We start from the raw sequence: 18,890 nt of genomic DNA, 5'->3' as shown, positions 1-18,890 counted from the left end.
GTGTGATAATTAAGTATCTAGATTCCTAATCAGCGGGAAAGTGATTTTTGTGTTGGGTACAGATGTATGTTTATGCAGGCAACTTCCTTGTGCCTACCCAAGGGAGTTCCATCTCCTCACCTTACTTCTCAATCGAGACATTCTCTGCTCGGCTTGCTCTCTTCTTGCTGTATTTTTCATTTCCTATCTTTTTCCTAACTCTTCTCATCACCTTTTCTCTCCCTCTCCTCCCTTCCCCCGCCAGGCATTACTGCTCTTTATGAGGAAGTCTCTACGATGGTTTCCTTTTCTGCACCTGGATGGGCTGTATCGCTTCATTGTGCCCTGCTGTTCGGTAAGAGAGAGGTTGTCTTGCTGTTTCCTCTTGGAGACTTTTGCTGAACTGCATGTGGGAGTTGAGGAGTCAGAGGGTGACTAAGGTCTTTTCGAGGTTTGGAATTCCCATCTGTCTTGCCAAGGAACTGCTTCAGTTCTGTGTTCGGTTAAAATTCACGGTGCTCTGAGTTCAGTGGATTATTTTTTTTTCTTTAAACCATTGTTCTTCAGTGGCCCTTTTTTTCCTATATAGCTTTCATCTCCTTCCTTTAATACTGTTCTTTCTTGCCTTATCGCTCTTCTCTCAGGACTTGGAAGTGTTTGACAAGCTCTGTTTTCCACCTGTGCCAGCAAAGTTACTGAGCAGGTCATCCTGCCCCCTGTGCCTGCCTGTCCAAGATACCTGGCACTTACAGCACGAGACATGGATCTCCTGTCTGACTGAGCGCCAGGTATGCAGTGCCTTATTGCTCTGGGCTTTCACAGGCCACTTGTAGATCTCTTCAGAACTACTTCAGAAAATTATTGATACAGAATGTCTCGTTGATGAGACTGTTCTGCTCTAAGCGCCATCAGAGGCTGCTGCTGGACTTCACATTTTCCTGCCTCAGAATTAATCTGGGAAGGAAGCATCAGTTGCCTAATGTACTTGTCTTTAAGAGCTTGTCTTTACTGCTCTGGCTGGGGATAGCTATAAACTGCAATCCATCTGAGGCTGTGTCTCCCGCACTTATAGCTGGCAGCCATGTCGGTGCAGACAGGCACGGACCAGAGAATTTCCTCCATTCCAGAAGTACTTAGCAGCAGGTATGTTGGACTGCCCCAAATGACATGTGACCGTGTCTTAGGGAATGGGTCTGTGTTCATCTTTATTGGAGACAGTACTACATTAAACAGCAATGAATTATCCACCCTAGGAATATGGTTTGGAAATCTTCTGTGTTCAAGTAGTCCAGACTGCCCTCATCCTGTTTCTCAAAACTAAAGGGATTGCAGGTGACAAGACTGCAAAATGGTGTCCAGAAAAAGTTTGGTGTGGACTAGGTCCCAAAGGTCTCTGCTAAATTCCTATCAGAAGTGGAAACAGGCACAGCAGGGAAATGAGGCTGAATGTGTGACGGTTTTTGTTGTTTTTTGATTGTTTTAGCGTAACTTGCTCAAACAAATACGAGGGTTAGAAGCTTTTCTGTTCAAAGCATGTTTAATCCGGGGTGATATGCACGCACGCTGAAATCTTCACCAGTGCCTTATGGTAAACTGGGTTTTTGCTTGGCTTCCTCACCTAATTAAGAAAAACAATTAGGAGTTAAGCAGATAGGAAGGCTGTAATACCTCTCCCTTTTTCTTCTTCACTGCTGAGCCTGAAGAAGCAGAAAGTCAGTTAAAGGGGCCTCTTGTCCCTGGGTGGGGTAGGCTGCAGCAAGCTCCCCTCAATCCAGTAGCTCAGGTGCTCAAGGGCAGGTTCCCCTGAAACCAGGCTCAAGCAACAGCACTCCACCTCACCCTGTCATCTGTGGCAATCTTGAAGTCAGGCCTACTGCTCCCTTTGTCTTCAGGCTGGACAGAAATCCTGGTCTGCTCTCAGTTTCACAGGTTCCCTTGTTTCTTTCTCTGGTGAGATAATGGAGAGGACCTTGTGTGCCTCTCCCAAGAATGAGAAGCCATCTGTGACTGTCAGCCTTCAAAAGCAGAAGGGTAAGATTGTGACAGCCTGTAAGGTAACAACAGGTTGATTCTTGCTTCCTTCTGCTTCAGAGAGACAGTGCACTTGGCTAACTGTGCTCCTGTATCGGAGAACAGTGGAAGTAGGCTAGGATGTTGCATCCCATTGCATGTCAGATGGCTGGGAAACTGTACCCTGCATGTGTGCTGGGGATGGCAATGGGAATACCGTACCTGGAATATCTGTGAGGTGGAACAGTGATAGCCTCATTGTGATGGGAGGGAAAACACCTCTAGCAGGTCAGCTCAGTGACAGACTATGCTACCTGTGTGCGAGTGAGCTCATGGTGCATGTGGTTCTGTTCCTCCTCAGGGAGCCTGCTAGCCAGTGGTCACAGCGTGAAGCTCAGCGTCTCAGTTGCTCCAGGCTCCCCTGTTGTGGTGGACGTTTACATTGCTGCCACCTATCTGCAGCATCTCTGGGGTTTGCTACCTGGAGCCAAGATCCTCTTCCAGAACTTGGAACGCAAAATCTCAAGGTACCCCTGTCTTTAGAGCCCCGATCTAGGCCACATCTCTGAACTCTCTTACTGCCTTTGAAACCAGCTCTTAATCTCTCCTCTTGTATGGACTTTCCTTATCCCTTGTCCATACCCTTGTGTCTCCCAATCCCTTCCTGCAGATTATTTTCCTACCGTGTTACAGATGAAGATCAGCCCAGACATCCCAAAAAGACTGAGCGGTTTGGTTTCTACGAGCTCTTTCTGACATCTACTCTTTCATATTGCAGATTCCATAATGTTTATTGCACATACATTGCCTCCAGCTGCGTGAGCATCATATCTCTGCCAGCTTCTCACCTACCTTTTCCTTCCAGGTGAGTCCAGAGTCTGTTCCCACGTTACAGTGTCCCAAGAAAGGTTTCTATGTACCAAGCTTCTCACATTCCTATTTCTTCTAGGCCTGCAGGAGAAGCCTCCTCTCCCTCACTAGTGTTTCTATCCAGCTTGCAACCTCACCTGCAAAACCTGCCCCAGTCACGGATTTTATGTCACCTGTCCTGCGTACTGACTCTGTCCCTGCAATGGGTTTGCTCACTTTGCAGCAGCATCTTCAAAGAGGTATTCAGGCTTCCACAGAGATAATTTGTGAGGAGCCTTGCAGATTTCCTACACTGACACATCCTTTGCTACCATGTAGAAGAAATTCCAAACCCTCTTTTTACAGTGTCTGAAAAGGACTTGCATATTAGAAAGGGGCCAAAGTGACAACCAATTAGAAGTATGTATCTAATACCAGGCAGGCTGGCAGCTAGGACTGGGGGTGAAGTGAGGACATTGGTGGGGAGAATCCTACTCTGTTAATGCTCTGCTTTTCCCATGTTCACTGCTGTTGGGGTTCAGCACCTTGCAGCAGGTAATTTTTCTCTCCATACAAACTTTTTCCCAAGACACTCACTGGAAATGCAGTGCAGTTCTTTAATCCTTTGTGTACTTAATTAGGGGAGGGTTAAAAGAAGCAGTGGCCCTTCCCCTTCTCTCTCTTATACCCACCCATACACAGCTGTAGCTTTACTCTTTCTTCAGGGGAGGTGCACCCGACACAATCCACCATGTCCATCACGCACAGGAGTGAGGCAAGCCAGTGCATGGTAAGCACTGTAGAGATGGGGTATGGGAAGAGGTGTGTAGGAGGGAACAAATTACACCACAGAGGGGAGGGGAAAATCAGATCAAGGGTGGGATGTGGACAGAATAGCAAAGACAGAAGTTAGAGTTGTTATGTCTTCCCAGATGCGAACAAACCTCTCTCTCTCTTTTTACTGAGATCCGTTTTCTGGGACATGAGTCTTGTGAGGGAGCCAGGCATTGTCCTGATCTCCCTCTGCATCTTATTCTGCCTGCTGTCTCCATAGGGTGCTGGTGGAGGATGGAACGGGTGAAGCTTTGGTGGTGTGCAGGAACCAGCATGTGGCAGCAATGCTGGGCCTGAGCCTTCTCGAGTGGGAAGCTCTGCAGAACTCTGTGCAGAGCAGGGGCAGAGTGTCCATTGAGCATGGGGAAGCTACTGGCACGGGGGTGAGTGGGTTATTCCAGTAGCGATTGCAGCATGCTGGGCTTGAGCCTCAGCCAGACTGGGTTTCCCTTTGGTGTGGGTGTTCCAGTGGCTCCCTGCCTCCCTACTGCGCACGTTCACTGGCAACATACCCTTTCCTTTGTCAGTGTGTAGAGGAACCTGAGGATCTCCTTGCTTGCTACCTAAGGAGCCTGTGCAGGAGTCCTCTCATCTGTCGCCCTATCCTGCTGGATTTCAGCCTAAACAGGAAGCCCTCGAAGATTCTGCAGCCTGGTAAGACAGTACTGTTGGCTTTTGTAATATTTAGCGTGGGAAGGAAGGGAGGAGCCGTCTCGCCAGGCTAGGGAAGGAGAGCTGCCCACAAAGCAGGCTCTTTGGAGGATTTCCATGGAATTGTGAATTCTGTAGTATAGAGCTAAGATGTTACAAAAATACAGAAATAATATTATAAAAGTCACTACCTACAATATTATATATTTTCTACTTACACAGAAGCATAGAGCTGTTTTAGAGCAAGGTTCTCAGTCCTTGGATAGGAATGGGATTCTGGCCAGCCAGAGTTACTGTGCAGACCTCTCAAATCAAGTGGGTTTTGACTTTAGACAGGACAGCAGGTAGAGTCAAGACTAGGCCTGGAAATCCTCATCATGGCCACAGAATTTAAAGTGCTGAGGAGTTTTGAATTCGTAGGTGCTGATGTCTGTGCTCATGCTGCCACAACTCTGCAGCTGCTGTGTTAAGGGGACGTTATTCTTAGCTGCTTGCACTAACACTAGTGCTTGAGTATGAGTCCAGCTGCTGCAGGGGTTGATTTGCTAAGCTCACCAGAGGGTGCTCTGCTGTGGAGACGTTATCTTTTGGCTCTCATGTAACTCTTGTCTGTAAGACCAGGCTGGTGGTAGTGATAGAAGACACAAAGCTCACTTCATCAGCTATGTGAGCAGCACATAGTTCACAGCGTTGCACAGTGTAGAATGTTTGTTTCCTCCTAATTGGAGGGATGCTGGCCAAACGCATTCATCTGCTTACATCCTGGATTCATTAATCGTGCTGTCTTTTGAGGTTTAGCAATTGCCAAGCAGCTGCTGCAAGGCCTTCCCTCCCCCAGAAACTTCTACAGCTGTCTGCTAGAACAGAGTGGGAGCCCTGTACTGAGCTGTTACAAGTTGTGTCTTTCCCCTTCAGCTCCACCGCAGCTGAGAAATTTTTGGTGCGGTGAAGTGGAGTTTGTGTCACAAGTGGGACCTCGGCTGAACCTGCTGTGCCTGAATGTGGAAGAAGTGGAACAAGACGCCTTAAGCTATCTGAACAGCGAGAGGATTAGGAGGACGTCTAGTCACTGCCAAGTGGAAGCCACTGCTTAACCTCTGTCCCAGTTGGAGAGGAGTTATGGAATTACCTACTGGGAGTGGGAGATTTTTTTAATCCCCTTTCCAGTAGGAGCATGAGCCTGTGAGCACAGGGTGAAAGGTGCAATCAAGAAGCTGCTGTGACTTGTGGAATTCCTGAATGGTTGTTCTGGACCATTGCCACCAGCAATACTGGGCTGTTTTTTTGGAAGAGAGATATTCAGTACTTCCTATGTGATAGCAGTTTCTTTGGGCCTACGACATACACAGATGTGTATTTTATGTGATAGTATCTACTAAATAAAGCTATTAAAATACAGTTTTAATAATACCGTATCTATTTTAGTATTAGGGTTTACTTCCTATATGGGGAATGAGGCAGAAAGTAGATCCTTGGTTTATGAGCCAGAACCAGGCATTTTGCAGATCATTTTGCGAAACTGTACAGTCACCACAAGGGATAGTCTTCTTAACCCAATTGAAATTATTAAGATCATGTTTTTAAAGCATTTCCTTCCTCCAAGAAGAGAAGGGAAGCGAATAAGTTACTGTTGGGAAACTAAATCATAGTACTAAATCACGGGACTATATGGGCATTGTTTTGCAGCTTAAACAGTGGCCCAAACATTACATGGGGCTAGTAGCAAGAGGAAGGCAGTGAGCTGTGATACAAACTCGCAACATGCTATAGGCTTGCCCATCTGTTCCTGATTAGGAAGGGGATGACTGCAATGCCACGTGCCAGTATCCATGGTGGCGTAGCAGACTAACCAATACAACACGTGGGAGATCACCCTATGAAGAGATTCCTCTCCTGTCTGCTTGCAGCGATGACCAAGTGTTCTGTACTTGCTTTTGGGAAAATAATATCCAGATCCTTCATCTTGTGCTGTAGGTTACTACGTTCCACATGCAGTTACGTCCCTGCCTTATTCTGTTGCAGACAGCGTATTTGAACCGCTACTGTTTTGGGTTTTGTTTGTTCAGTGTTTCCCCCTGCCTTCCCCTTTCACTCTTAGTTTGAGCCTTATATTAAACTTCAGGTGGTGGATTTATTGAGCATGTATAAAGGTATTTTCCTTCTCAAGGCCTGCTGGCCACTTCTAAGGCCAAAGCATGAGTGGCAGAAGACCTGACAGATGCCACCATTCAACAAAGTTGTGAGACTCCCTCCTGAAGAAGGTTTCCAAAACAGCCTAAAGCAAAGGTCTACACATGTTTTGCTGTCACGGGTTTTTTTCCCTAGGTGCTTTCTGTGAAATGGTAACGATTTTGCTGAAGCTCGCCCCTCAACCTCCCCAAAGAAAAGAAAACAAAACCAAAAAAAAAAAGCAAACAAAAAAACCCCCTCTCAGCCTGAAGAAAATGTTGACTGTAAGTGATGTAAATTAAGAGATCCAAATCTGATTTAAAAGTGCAACTGAAAGTAGTCCTGTAATATGAATAACATAGTAACAGACAGTGCTACAGAAATAGATAGGAAGTGCCAGATAACAGAGACTTACTTAGAAACCAAAAAGGCAAATTTGTCTTTGTAGTTGTAACTAAGTTTAATAACTGTTTTTACTTCTGAATTTGAACTTCCGGGTAGTATCTTACTAGTCTCCCTCTTTTCCTCCTCATTATGTATGTTATTGTTCTCTCTGCTGCCACACTTATTACTCACCTGTTGTTCTTTTATTTCACATTACAAATGCAATCATCAATCCTCATACAGGCTGTTTACCTTTGCCAGGTTGAAGACCCAACACTTATTCCAAGCCTGTTGGCTTTTTTTCTAATCCATCAGTGTTTTGCCATTCACAACATCTTTTTCAGAAGGGAAGTTTAATGATAGTCTTTTGAGAAGACTGAATAGATTAACTGGCTCTCTCATTTACAGTTTTATTAGTACATTCAGAGAATCACAAGACATGAGACAGACGAATCAAATAAGTTTGGGGGGAATTAAGATTTGCTTGCTTTTAGTACTCTGAGTTTGAAGGACCAGGTATACTCGGGTATACTGCAGGAAACCCTTTTCCTGTTTGTCTCTGAGCTTCTGCCCATGATCAGAGTTCTGGTCACTGGATTACTTCAGACAAGAGAACACATCTTGTTCCTGTGATCAGAGTTTTTCCTTTATTTATGGAACTCTCCTTATCGCATTCCTCACTCTCTGAAGCCAAACAAAGTATCCTGTTGTCGGTGTGGGTAAGAGATAACAATACAAGAGAGAAATCAGCTGGCTTCACGTTTGTGCTGCTACATGCTGTGGAACTGGGAGGAGCTCTTAAAGTTCTCAGCCCAAGAGGGAGGAAAGCATGAAACACCGTCAGGGAAGCTGTAGTAACTGTTCTGCATGGAAAGAGAGATTTTCCTTTTAGCTGAACTGTTGTAGCTCTCCACTTCATCGCCGGTTTACCTCTAGAGCCTGCCACCCAAAGCCAAAGCTGATGAATACTAAAGGCGGTTGTCCTGTGCTTTGACTGTCCGCAGCCCTCCTTAGTCCAGGTCTAGGTGGGACTGCTCAGGCTGACAGCTCCCTCTAGCCCCGTTCAAGGTGTCTGTAGTAGGTACTATTTCCTGAAGATGCTGCACTGCTTAGTGGGCTTGTCGGAGTAAAGTGGGTGCAAGCAAGGCTTGTACTGCAACAAGCCTCATCGGGAGGAAGAGGAAAAAGCCCACACTGCCTTGCAGCCCTGAACTGTAGCCGAGGTTCAGAGGGTGCACAGAGCAGCAAGCAAGAAAGCTGTCTGTCTTTTGGGTCAGAGAGATGATTGAGGAGGGAAGGAAAAGAGAGTGAGGGGACAAGTAAGAGATGGCAGTTGATGGTGTAAGAGAAGAATCTCTAAGGTTGCAGAAAGCCATGGGAGAAGCTACCAGGGAGCCTGTGGGAGGGACAAGCCGTGCGTCCCACCTAAACCTGGAGGGGAGGAAGGTGGGCATAGGGGAAAGACACGTCCACCCATTCTTGCAGGCTTGGGATAGATCTGCTGCTCTAATCAAACTCAGCAAGAGGGTCTACATATACCAAGCATATATGCCTATGAGTTTCCCTTTTCAAGCTTACCTCCAGGTCCAGCAGTGTTTCTGATTGTTTTGTAGAGGCTTTAGATCGACAGCAGATACAGGGGAAGCAGAAGCACCCAGTGACAGGCTGGAAGGGAGGAGGACACTGACTCTGCGTTCAGGTTCACCAGCTGCAAGTTGGTCCCTCTTGTAATGCTGAAATCTGTAGCAGAAGAATAGTGAGAGGCTACCAGAATGGGGAACACAGCAGGGAAGGCAAAATGAGTGTGTATATTTATTCCTCCCCATTTTTCTCAATATTGACAAAGATAGACCCTGCTTCTTGTGCTGGACACCCACTGCTACAAAGCCCTCACTGTAGAAAGGCTATGACCCTTCTCACGTAGAACAGGAGAAGATATCCAGGCTTTTTGGAAAGTTTGCTTTCCTGTGAATAAGGTGGCCTTTTAAATAAAAGAGGTGGGCTGGAGTCAGAGAGCTTGTCATTAGTAGCAGCTAAAGGAGCCTGCTGGTTTGGTACACAAAAGGTACACTAAGCTGAACTGGCTAAAGTGTCAAAAGTTAGCATTTTTGGTTGGTTGGTTTGCTTTCGGTTAACATTCAAAGGAAAACGTTCTTCTGAAATGTGTCCTTCCTTCCTTCCTTCCCATTCCCTGGCAGTTCTGTCCCCGTGCTGAGGGAGCAATCCTTACCATAAAAACCATCTGAAATAGCAGGACCAAACATAGACCCTTTTCTTCATCCCAGGGACAAAGGGAGAGGCTTGGATTAACCATGGATTTCGGTCCCTTCCTTGACTGAAACTGCTCACTGACACAGGGGAGGCAATGCTGCAGGAACCCCCCCCGACCCACACAGGGTCTCTTCTTCCCCCGCACCTGTGGTCTCTGGGTGGTGGTAAACTCTACCTGTCACTTTGATGTTGCCTGTAGCCTTAGCAATGTTGTTTTCAATCACGCAGGTGTAGGTGGCGTTAGCAGTAACGTTGTGCAGAAAGGAAACCACTTTCAGAGTGATGTTTTCAGCGTTCAGCTTGTAGCTGGTGTTGGCAACGTGAGGTAGGTACCCCCCGGCGTCGCTGTAGGCTGTCCAGTGCACGGCGGGTCGAGGGAACCAGCGCGGTGCTTCGCACTGCAACATGTCCCCGCTGCTGCTGTTCTCCACGTGCACCCTGGGGGTGCTGAAGGCTTTGGGAGGGAAAAACAGAGAGAGAGTCAAAAAAAAAAGAGGGAAATGTCTAGGAACTGGGCACGAAACATGCAACTGCAGCTGCTGGTCAGTCCCAGGTATTTCTAGGGTACTTGCTGCTTAGCATCGCAGCACCACGAGTAGTCAAACCAAACGCAGGGGCTCAGAGGGAGGTCTGTACAGCTTGGGCTGCAGCAGGATGACTACAGGGGATCTAAAAACTCCTAGGATAAGGCGGTCTGGTGTGACAAGATCTGCTGAGATCATGGCACAGCTTTAGCGTCTTTAAGTGATTCTGCTTCAGTTACGAGCTGAGTCCTGGGCTCGTAAACTAAGCCTTTGCCAAGAGCTTCTGGACATCCTGGCTCCCAGGGGAGACCGGGCTCAGGTTGTGGCTGGCGTGAGACTGCCCGTGTCTACCGAATTGCCCGGCTTCCCCGGGGAAGGAACTGCAGCTGGCACAGCTCCGCTCGCCTCTGGTGGAGGCTAGGGACTGAACAGGAGGCACTTGCTATTCTGGGCAGGGAGAGGCATGCCGAAAATGATTGCTGTTATCAGAGGCTGGGGGAAGGGGAAGGTGACTCACCATCTCCGCTGACTGAGAAGGGCGCCTGACCAACACCTATGGCTTCGCGATGTGACTCTGATGCTAAATGGGGCTGCAGCCAAGGGAAGCTCCATCTGTACCTGCTGAGGCTGAGGGCAGACTAAGGTGTCACCTGCGCTGTAGGATTTATGCCAACGCCCCTGGATTAAATGAGGCATTTAAAGCCTGTTGCAAACAGGTATAAAATCTGGATCTTTATAAGATCAATTAGCTACTCCCATTCTCAGGGGGGTCTTTGTGGTCACTTAAGTAGCTGGTAGACTACATGTGGTAAATAGAAGAAAAGAGGCAACTGAGAGCATTAAAATAATCATCTTTTCTGGAACAAGGATGTGGAAAGAGCGGGTGAGGCCATAAACACCTCTGGAAAAGCCAAAAATACCCCAGTTCTACTCAGGGCTGCAGGACTTGACATTGGCTGCTGGAGGAGTGGGTGCCGCTCGCACAGCCTCTAGCATCAGCGTAACTGCAGGTAGGTCCGACCAAGTCACCTTAGCCTGCGTTTTGCAGCAGGATTTTCTTCCTCATACCCCTCACCTCCTGTCCTGTACCGCAGCATCGCCACTCCGCTCCCTCTGGCCGTGGTGACGGAGCACCGGTAAGTGCCGGCATCGGAGAGCTGCACATCCCTCAGCTCCAGGGAAGCATTGCCACCAATCACTTGGTCCGCGAACACCGCCGTGCGGCCCTGAAACGATGCGTCTTGCTCTTGCAAGTGGTCCTTCCCACCTCTAAACTCATGTACCAGCCCGGCTACTCCCGCCTTGGCCCACCGGATCGCTATGCTCCCCATCCGGATGTCGGGCTCGAAAGTGCAGCCCAGGATGCCGCGCTGGCCGATGTTCCCAGGAGAAGTCAGCGTTGTCACGCTGATGGAACGTTTTCCTGCAAGGGGAAAGCAAGGAGGCGTGAGAAAGGTGAGACAATGAGCACGGAGAAAGGCCAGACCGCCCTGCGGCTGCCATGGACCAACCCCGAGGCTGAACAGGCACCAGCACATTGCAAGGACACCAGTAGCAGCTACCAGTGCTGCTAGCAGAGGTCAGCTCCCATGGCTTATATACCAAAACAAAGCACAGGAGCTTTTCTTCAGCGGGCAGCGTGGTTCAAAAACTAGCTCCTCTTATCTGTTTGAGAAGAATTCATGTGGTGTTTTCTTGCTTGCTAATACGTATCAGGGATTTTTTCTCTCTGCTGCCAGAAGAGTGTGATTTTTGAGTCTTTTCTTAGTCAGGACCTCCCTTTGTGCAATATAAACATGATTGCAAGGCGTAATGCTGGCAGAGAAATAAAAGGCTGCTCTTTCACTCTTACTGGAATCCAAACAGTTTTCTTTCATTTAAGAAAAGTCAGCATTTCCCTTCCCTGGGAACACAGATCGCTTCTCAAGTCAAATCCTAACCAGTGAGCTTGAGAATTAACACCTTCCTGGAGCCGGCTCCGCTTTTCCGTACAGCCCTTCCCTACACGTCCTCACTCAGCATGCGCTGAGGAGGCTGTGTTTTGGGCAACACCAAAGTGATGCATTTTTGTTGTCTCTGAGGGAGCAGGGGAATGTGCCCCATCCTGGCAGATGCTGTCTGACTTTGCAATAAATGCTGTCTCCTCCTATCTGGGAGAAGGAGCACGGTATGTGCAGGACTTTCTGTATGTGTAGGTTTAGAGCTCCAAGCCCAAGGAAATTTCAGCTAATGCAGCACTACATCTCCAGCAGCACAGGCTGTGCTACACTTATCGACCCCTTGCCTCAGCTGGCTACCCATGGAGCAATAGGTGGAGTTGAACATTCTGGTTGGTAACACACCAGATAACTAAAAAAAAAATAAAAAATAAAAAGAAAACAAAACTCAAAAAAAAAAAGGTCTTAATTTCTGCTGTGAAAGCATAGATCAGGAACTCACTTCCTGGGGCAAAATGGAGCTGCCCCACAGGGCTCACACGTGCACAGCCACTGCTGCAGCCTGGGGCCAGCCCGCCGACAAGTTTTTGCAGAAATTAAGAGCCAACACAGATATCCTCACTCAGCTCTGAATGCCAAGTGCTGGTGTCATCTAATCCACTCTGAGCACATGTGTGTGTGAGTGTGTGTGTGTGTGTGTGTGTGTAAACCTCTGCATTATTTAAAACCAACAAGAGCTTACAGTCTCCAAGGAGAGCACAGCTTGTGGTTTAATGCCATGGAGTGATACCTTGTTGAGAAAGGCCAGAAATGAAGTCACCTGTGCAGTCTTCATTCAGCCGTCTGGTACATAAAATCTATAAAAAGTGAGCCTTTGTTAAAGGGCTTCAGATGGCACTTCCACACAAGATCACACGTCAGCCCATGCATGGGATGGAGACACGGAGGTAGAGGCAGGGCAGAAGTTCATTGCCCCTCTGGTAACAGCAAGAAAAATCTGAGCAGTCACATACCTGAGACACCAAACCCGATGATCAGGGCAATCACCGCAGCCAGGATGATAATGACCGTAGTCATGCTATTTGGGGAAAACAGAAAGGACAACATTACCGCACAGCCCACCTCCTTCACACCCTACGCCTACGCTGCATGTCTGCAGAGCTGCCAGCAGGAAGGAGAGGTCGAGGCGGGTAAAAGCCGCAGACCTAGAGCAGGGTGGACCGGTGAAACACACGACCACAGCAGTGACAAACATTCGGGTGAACACTTGTCTTCAAAGGTGAAGGACCGTGTGACGGGAGGAAAGGCTTTGCCTTTGGGAGGAGGCAGCGGGTCCCAGTGGAGGATGCTCCTCTCTGCATCCCCCGGGGCGTAAGCGAGCAGGGCAGTCCCTGCTGGTTCTTGGGAGGGACCAGTTACCCAGGGAGGCAAGCAGACCACTGAGACAGGCCCCTGACCCCAGGAGACACCCAGTATGAGCCAGACAGTGGGCAGGAGGGGGCTGAAAACAGGGCCAGGTTTGTGAGCTTGGTCAGATTTGGGATGCTCCACGCGCAGATGGATGAGGGGCTGTTGAACAAGAGACTGAGGAGGAGAGGACCACTTGCCAAACCACACAGAGCAGCACAGCTCAAGCCTTGCTGACCACAACCCATCTCCGGCACAGCCCTGGCTTGGACAAACCCATAAGTATGGCCGGGGGGAGGCTCCCACCGCAGTCAGTGGAGCTGTCACACATGGTTCTGGGCACGTTTTCATGTGGACTGGGGGATTGTGGCAATGACCTTGGCTCCCCACCAGAGCAAGCCCTGAAGCAGCTCCCCACAAAAACCCACAGGTACATCCTGGGGCGAGCAGCTCCTGTGCTCATGCCTGACACTCTCACGGGAGTGCTGGGCTCAGCTTTGCTCAGGAATGTCAGAGGAGAAGTCCAGAGAGCTGCAGGAGGTCCTCACAGGGACTTTACCCCATTCCCAAGCCCGGCAGGGCGCTGGAGGGAGCTGTGTTGCGGGAGGCATGGGCACCAACAGTGGCCACTCCGCACCAGCAACCAGGGCTGCCAGCCCAGGGCTTGTTTTGCTCTGTTGTAAAACAGAAACTCTTGAGCTGCTGCTTCCCATCTCATCCCCAGGCAGGACCAGGCTCCAAGATGTCACGGCCCTTCCACCCACACAAAAATAGCTGTTCCGCTTCAGCAGCATCTGTCAACTTGCAGCATGCTCTTTCCCAAAACATCGGGCAGCCTCCCACACGAGCGCTCTTTGGTGTCCGTACAACTGCAAACTCCTCCCCCCGTTAATGTGTGCCTGCACCAGTCATTTGCACAATCGTGCCTCAATCACTGCAAATGCCATGATCACAGGGCTGGTACGGAGCTCTAGGGAGTTGCACCATGTGAAGAAGACCCTCTTGCAGAGAGCAGCAGGGAAGGGAGAATGGGAAGATGAGTTGAAATTGGGGATGGAGAGGAGGGGAGATGTTGCAGGAGGCTTGCTTGCCCTCCTGCCACCTCCCTTCCATCATCATCCTTAAAGCCAGTAGAACGTGGTCCGAGGAAGCTCTGTCTGCACTTGCCAGCATGCTCAGAAGGGATCAGACCTGTGTGTTTCACCACAAGTATGCAGTAAGTCCATATAAAGGTTCATATGAGTCCATATATACATTCACATCCATACCAAGCCCTCCCTGCCTAGCTGCCCTCAGAGCTGGGAGGTGTCACATATTTCGCTTCCCCCCTGTTCTCACCAGCTTTCACTCATGACCAGGGTGGACAACAGTTCTCCACCTACCCCCTTCCCAGTGCCCTGCAGCTGCGGTCACAGCTGACCCTATAGAGGAGGAAAGCGGTGGATATCCTCCAGCCGTGGGCACTGGGCAGCTGGGGACCCATCACCAGCCACCACTTCCCCTGTGGACCTGTGGGATGGGGACTTTGTTTGTTGGTTCATGTGGATCCCACAGCGTGACAGCTCCCAGTAAAGATTTGTCATGTCCCACGGGGCTCAGGCAGGGTCTCGGCCAGGCTCACCGGGGGACAACCCTGTGCTTTCCTATTCTGGGGTAGATACCAAGCCTCTCGCGTATGCTGAATAACATCTATCCCTTTGAGGAGCTCCACCAATTTCTACGGAGCTGATCCCAGCGTGACATCGTTGCTATAAACTCAGCCAAGGTTGCCATGACCAGCCTCAGCTCTCACGCCTGGGAAGCATGGAGCAAGCAGCAGCCGTGCCGTGCTGTCGCACAGCAGCTGTGGCTCGCCTTCACCCTGCTAGCTTAAAATCACCACCTCTGCCCGAGCACTCTGCTGAGAAAAATCATCCTCACCTCGCTCACAAACACACACAAACGGGCCAGCGCCAATGCTTTTGTCCCCCACTGGTGCCACGTGTCCCCAAAGCCACAAAGCCTTGCTAACTTTGCATCCAGAGATGCTTCCCACCCCTGGTTCAAGACAGCAGCAGGACTGACGGAAAAAAGCCGCTTGTTTGTTACGGGGAGGGGAATGGCAATTCTGGGTACATGGATGCCACTGCCCATTTCAACACCCCTTGCCAGGGACAAGGGGAAATCAGGCTCTTTGGAGTTTCCTCTGCAGAAACTGGAAGATCCAAGACTCACAAAAGACCTTAAAAATATTTGCCTGCAAGCCCCCCGTGCGTATTAAGTAGATCTGGGGCGCAGGACAAACAAGAGGAAGCTGGCAACCTGACCGCATGCTGATGGTAGCTGTGTTTCACAACAGTCTAGTCCAGCAGTTCAAGCAAACAGCAATTTTCTGTGCATCAGCACTCCTCGTACTCCCAGTGTTTCAGAGGCTTGGAAACAGACTGATGCAGACATCTGGGGCTGCACAAGTCGGAGCCCTGATGCCACTTTCGGTTCCCGGCGTCGTTTTGGCAGCCTGTGGGATGCCGTTCCGTGCATATCCTCTTTTCCATGGTTCCGTTCGTGCTCAGCCAAATGGAATTTGGCATGAAATTCATTCATTCCCAGCCTGAATGCTGCTGAGCACAGCCCAGGGGCAGAGAGAGGCTCGCAGCCCCGCTGTGACAGGCGGCAGGGGCTTAATCCTCCCAATCTCTAGCTCTGCTCAGAGTAAGCTTTCCCTCGAGAATGGGCTTAGAGGTGAGAGAATCAAAAAACCTGGAAGATTAAGAGATTGAAGGTCCCCTGCCTTCCTCCTTATATCAAAGCTTACTGTGGAAAAGAAATAGCATGGCAGGAGTAACCCAAAAGGAAGGGGTTTCCGTTCCAATGAGCAGTTAATGACTGCAGAGCTCAACTTTTCCCAGTGTTAGAGTTTTAGAGGGTTTTTTTTATTTTGTTTTGTTTTTTTCCTGAAATCAATAGAAACCTGCCACTGCTCCTCTGAAGCTTCCTGGAAAATTCACTCCTCTCTCTGGGCTATTTCTATATTTCAAGATCAGCCTGAAGAGGCCAGTGTCCTTGAAGAAGCTTGCTGCTTCCAATAACCTGCTGCCATCTGACTGCACGCAGTCGCCCGGGGCAGGCAGAGGTGCCGGCAGAGCTGGAGGATAGTTCTCGGAGCAGCAAGGGGTAGGCGTGCATTTTTTCACACCCATCAGATATTGCATTTCCCTGACAAAAGCCAGCTGGGCTGCCTCTTGAGAATAACAGAGCTAGTTATTACATGCATTCCAGACGCATGAGGAATATGATGCCTGGCAAATATTTACACCATGTTACATTATACCTACTAGTGATCTCACTTCCGTGCCGATAATATTACTATTTAGTTCTTCCTTGATGCTCCATGTGAGAAAGCTGGAGCACAGCTCACGTGTGAGAGGTCTCTTCTGTTCACATGTAGACTGTCCTTCTCCCCACTGCTGTTCAGCTCTGGTGGGGCGGATACACATGATAGCTGAAACCTTTTTGACAGAATAAATGCAAGCAGGGATGTCTCACACACCTCTGCAGCCTCTGCCTCCATCCACCCTGGAAAAGCCCACACCTGGGATGAAGAGACGCAGCTTGTTGGTGGCTCTGTTCAAGCAGTCAGGTTTAGTCGGCCCACATTCATCAGAGGCTGAAGCAAGTTTGCCACTTTACCCATCAGGTGGATGTTATTTTCAAGTAATCAGAAGATAAGGATACGAGGTAGATATTTTTATGGCTTTCCCCACGATACTTTTTTTTCTGACTGTAATTCACCGGGACTTGGTCAATAGCTCCAAAGGAAACAGGGTCATTGAAACAAGAGGTACAAACCAACTTGCACATCTTCCCAGCTCTTACTCCTGACCTACGCAGCAAGAAAACTTGCTGTAGGACAGCTTCTGCCTTTCTCCCCACAGCATGCTGTTGTGACGGAAACATAAGTGACTGTCTAAGGGCCAGCAGAAGGAACAGGGAGCCTTCCTCAAGCCATTGATACCCCACCTATAACAGCAGGAACACAGAGCCTTTTTCGAGCCATTGATACCCTGACCTACCACAGAATACAAACCTGAGGCAGCGTATTCTAACCATGCACAGTTTCTAGGACGTGCATCTCCATCCTGGCTACAGTCAATGACCTGCACATGGGTGTCTGACAGCTACATGGCCTTACTGATTGTATAAAAGAAGCTGTACCGGTATTTAAGTAGCTTTGGTGAATGCAGTATAGAGTTAAGCTGCAAAGAACTGCTGTCTTGAAAGCTCCTGGCAGCAGGGCGATACAGCCAAGGAGTCCGGAAAAGGCAGCTCCCTCCCTCCCCTCTCTCAAAGCAGATGCAGATAATACCATACCTCCAGAAAATGACCTGGCCTTGGGATGCCATGGTCACGGCACCTACGAAGACAAGCCAAACACCAGGTGCCTGAAGGTCCCACACTGTTCAGCACAGCCCCTGTCCTTCGCATGATATATCCTCCCAGGCTGTCTTGCTTAAATAACTGAACTCGGCTAAGGAGTGGTGAGCCCAAGCAGTGAACTCTCAGGAACGAGGAAGCAGTGAGCATCTCTGCTCCCCTCACCAGGGCAGTCAAAAGCAGGGAGGCCTGGTTAGTCACTGGGGCAACAGGAGAGACCTACACCATCCATTAAAGAAACATGTCTGATTTAAAACAAAAAATAACACAGCTCATGGTTTGGTAGCCAGCTAATGCCGGGGTCAGAGTGAAGCAGTCTCCCATGTAGATCCACAGCTTACCCATCACTGATGGGTTTCACTATATCCAGGACTAGCTCAGGTCTCCTTGTTAAAATCTCCAATCATGCTGTTGGCACTGGGCAGAGTGGTTCCACCTGCGGGTCCCCTTCCTGGCCCCATTCGCAATGTGCATCTTCCCCTGCCTCTCTGTGCTGTGCTAAGAGGCTCCTCCAGGCTCAGCGGTGCCGTCAGAGCCACACAGGTTCAGCAGTGGCCTCTTTTCTGACTGCTGTTTTCTTCCACTAAACTCCTCCAGTCCAAACTACTTCTCCTTCCCGAGGCCAGCTCCTGCTGCTCGCAGGTCTGCCACTATGGTGGACATCAGAGCACATAAAGGGAAGAAACCGGCACAGACCCTGCAAGCCTTTCCCTCTGTGCTTGGTCTCACTCGGGGCTGGGGGCAGGAGAAGTAGCTCTTGTGCTTAAGAGGCTGAGAAGGGAGAGAGTTTGCAAAACTGCAGAAAAAGGAAGGCAGCTTGCACCACCTTGTTCAATCTCCTGAAGGGGAACCTGTGCATCCTGTCATCTACGTCTGGACTGTTCTAGGGAGGATGGGAAAAGAGGAATTTTTGACAGTCCAGAGCCATCTCCAGCAAGTTTGGATGGTTAGTGGGAGTGAACCGCTTTCCCTTGCAGAACTGAGGATGCCCAGAGGAACTGGGAACAGTCCAGCACCTAAGAAAAACCAAATTACTTTCTCTGCAACAATCAGAGGTTAAAATCAAGACCAATTAATACTGGTCCATGATGACCAAACTAGCTGCAGGAGGACATACGGTGCCCTGAGGGGCACAGCAGCCTTCTAACTGTGCATGTGAAAGATTTCAGAAGTGTATGCTTAGTCTTTTGGATTACAGTTCTACTCCAAAAAAGCCAGTTCACCTCCACAAGGAATGAACATAGCCAGATGTGGTGCATGACAAATAACAGACTTTTCTAGATGGCAGGGAGGGTGCTGGAAGGGGCTGTAGCTCTTGTACAGGCACCAAAGTCAGCAAACTATTGCAAGGCACTTGGCACTCAGGACTCACCACTTCCAGCCTCATCATGCTAGGATGAAGTTATATGTCACAACTTCTGTTGAACCTCCTCCCGTGTCCTACCACCTTCCACTGATGAGA

The 18,890-nt window shown here is 49.2% G+C and overlaps 2 protein-coding genes across 10 annotated transcripts in view; one reads left to right on the top strand and one right to left on the bottom strand.

The window, feature by feature from the left end:
• Positions 1-6,421, top strand: part of CTC1 (CST telomere replication complex component 1) — an 18,082-nt gene extending 11,661 nt beyond the window's left edge. For 2 of the 5 annotated variants that reach the window (XM_049824669.1, XM_049824670.1), the window contains 11 exons: positions 245-334; positions 624-767; positions 1,052-1,122; positions 1,901-2,010; positions 2,351-2,516; positions 2,768-2,854; positions 2,939-3,098; positions 3,564-3,628; positions 3,893-4,055; positions 4,200-4,326; positions 5,239-6,421. In XM_049824669.1, coding sequence (XP_049680626.1) covers positions 245-334; positions 624-767; positions 1,052-1,122; positions 1,901-2,010; positions 2,351-2,516; positions 2,768-2,854; positions 2,939-3,098; positions 3,564-3,628; positions 3,893-4,055; positions 4,200-4,326; positions 5,239-5,417 — 1,362 coding nt within the window. In that variant the 3' untranslated portion in view covers positions 5,418-6,421. Of the gene's footprint in view, positions 1-244; positions 335-623; positions 768-1,051; positions 1,123-1,900; positions 2,011-2,350; positions 2,517-2,767; positions 2,855-2,938; positions 3,099-3,563; positions 3,629-3,892; positions 4,056-4,199; positions 4,327-5,238 lie in introns of those variants that run through there. The other 3 variants (XM_049824671.1, XM_049824672.1, XM_049824673.1) reach the window with 3 other exon arrangements.
• VTCN1 (V-set domain containing T cell activation inhibitor 1) overlaps positions 1-18,890 on the bottom strand; it is a 19,861-nt gene extending 971 nt beyond the window's left edge. Inside the window, exons 1-7 of one of the 5 annotated variants that reach the window (XM_049824712.1) lie at positions 18,801-18,890; positions 12,622-12,686; positions 10,983-11,094; positions 10,747-10,897; positions 9,323-9,601; positions 8,455-8,616; positions 7,139-7,739 (exon numbers count right to left, since the gene is read on the bottom strand). In XM_049824712.1, the coding sequence (XP_049680669.1) occupies positions 8,495-8,616; positions 9,323-9,601; positions 10,747-10,897; positions 10,983-11,094; positions 12,622-12,686; positions 18,801-18,818 (747 nt within the window). In that variant the 5' untranslated portion in view covers positions 18,819-18,890 and the 3' untranslated portion in view covers positions 7,139-7,739; positions 8,455-8,494. Of the gene's footprint in view, positions 1-1,298; positions 1,598-7,138; positions 7,740-8,454; positions 8,617-9,322; positions 9,602-10,746; positions 11,210-12,621; positions 12,687-18,800 lie in introns of those variants that run through there. The other 4 variants (XM_049824711.1, XM_049824709.1, XM_049824708.1 and 1 more) reach the window with 4 other exon arrangements.

The sequence above is a fragment of the Accipiter gentilis genome, chromosome 21, assembly GCF_929443795.1.
Source record: "Accipiter gentilis chromosome 21, bAccGen1.1, whole genome shotgun sequence".
Classification (NCBI taxonomy): domain Eukaryota; kingdom Metazoa; phylum Chordata; class Aves; order Accipitriformes; family Accipitridae; genus Astur; species Astur gentilis.
Note: the sequence above shows the minus strand (reverse complement) of the source record. Positions and strands in the feature narration are given on the sequence as shown.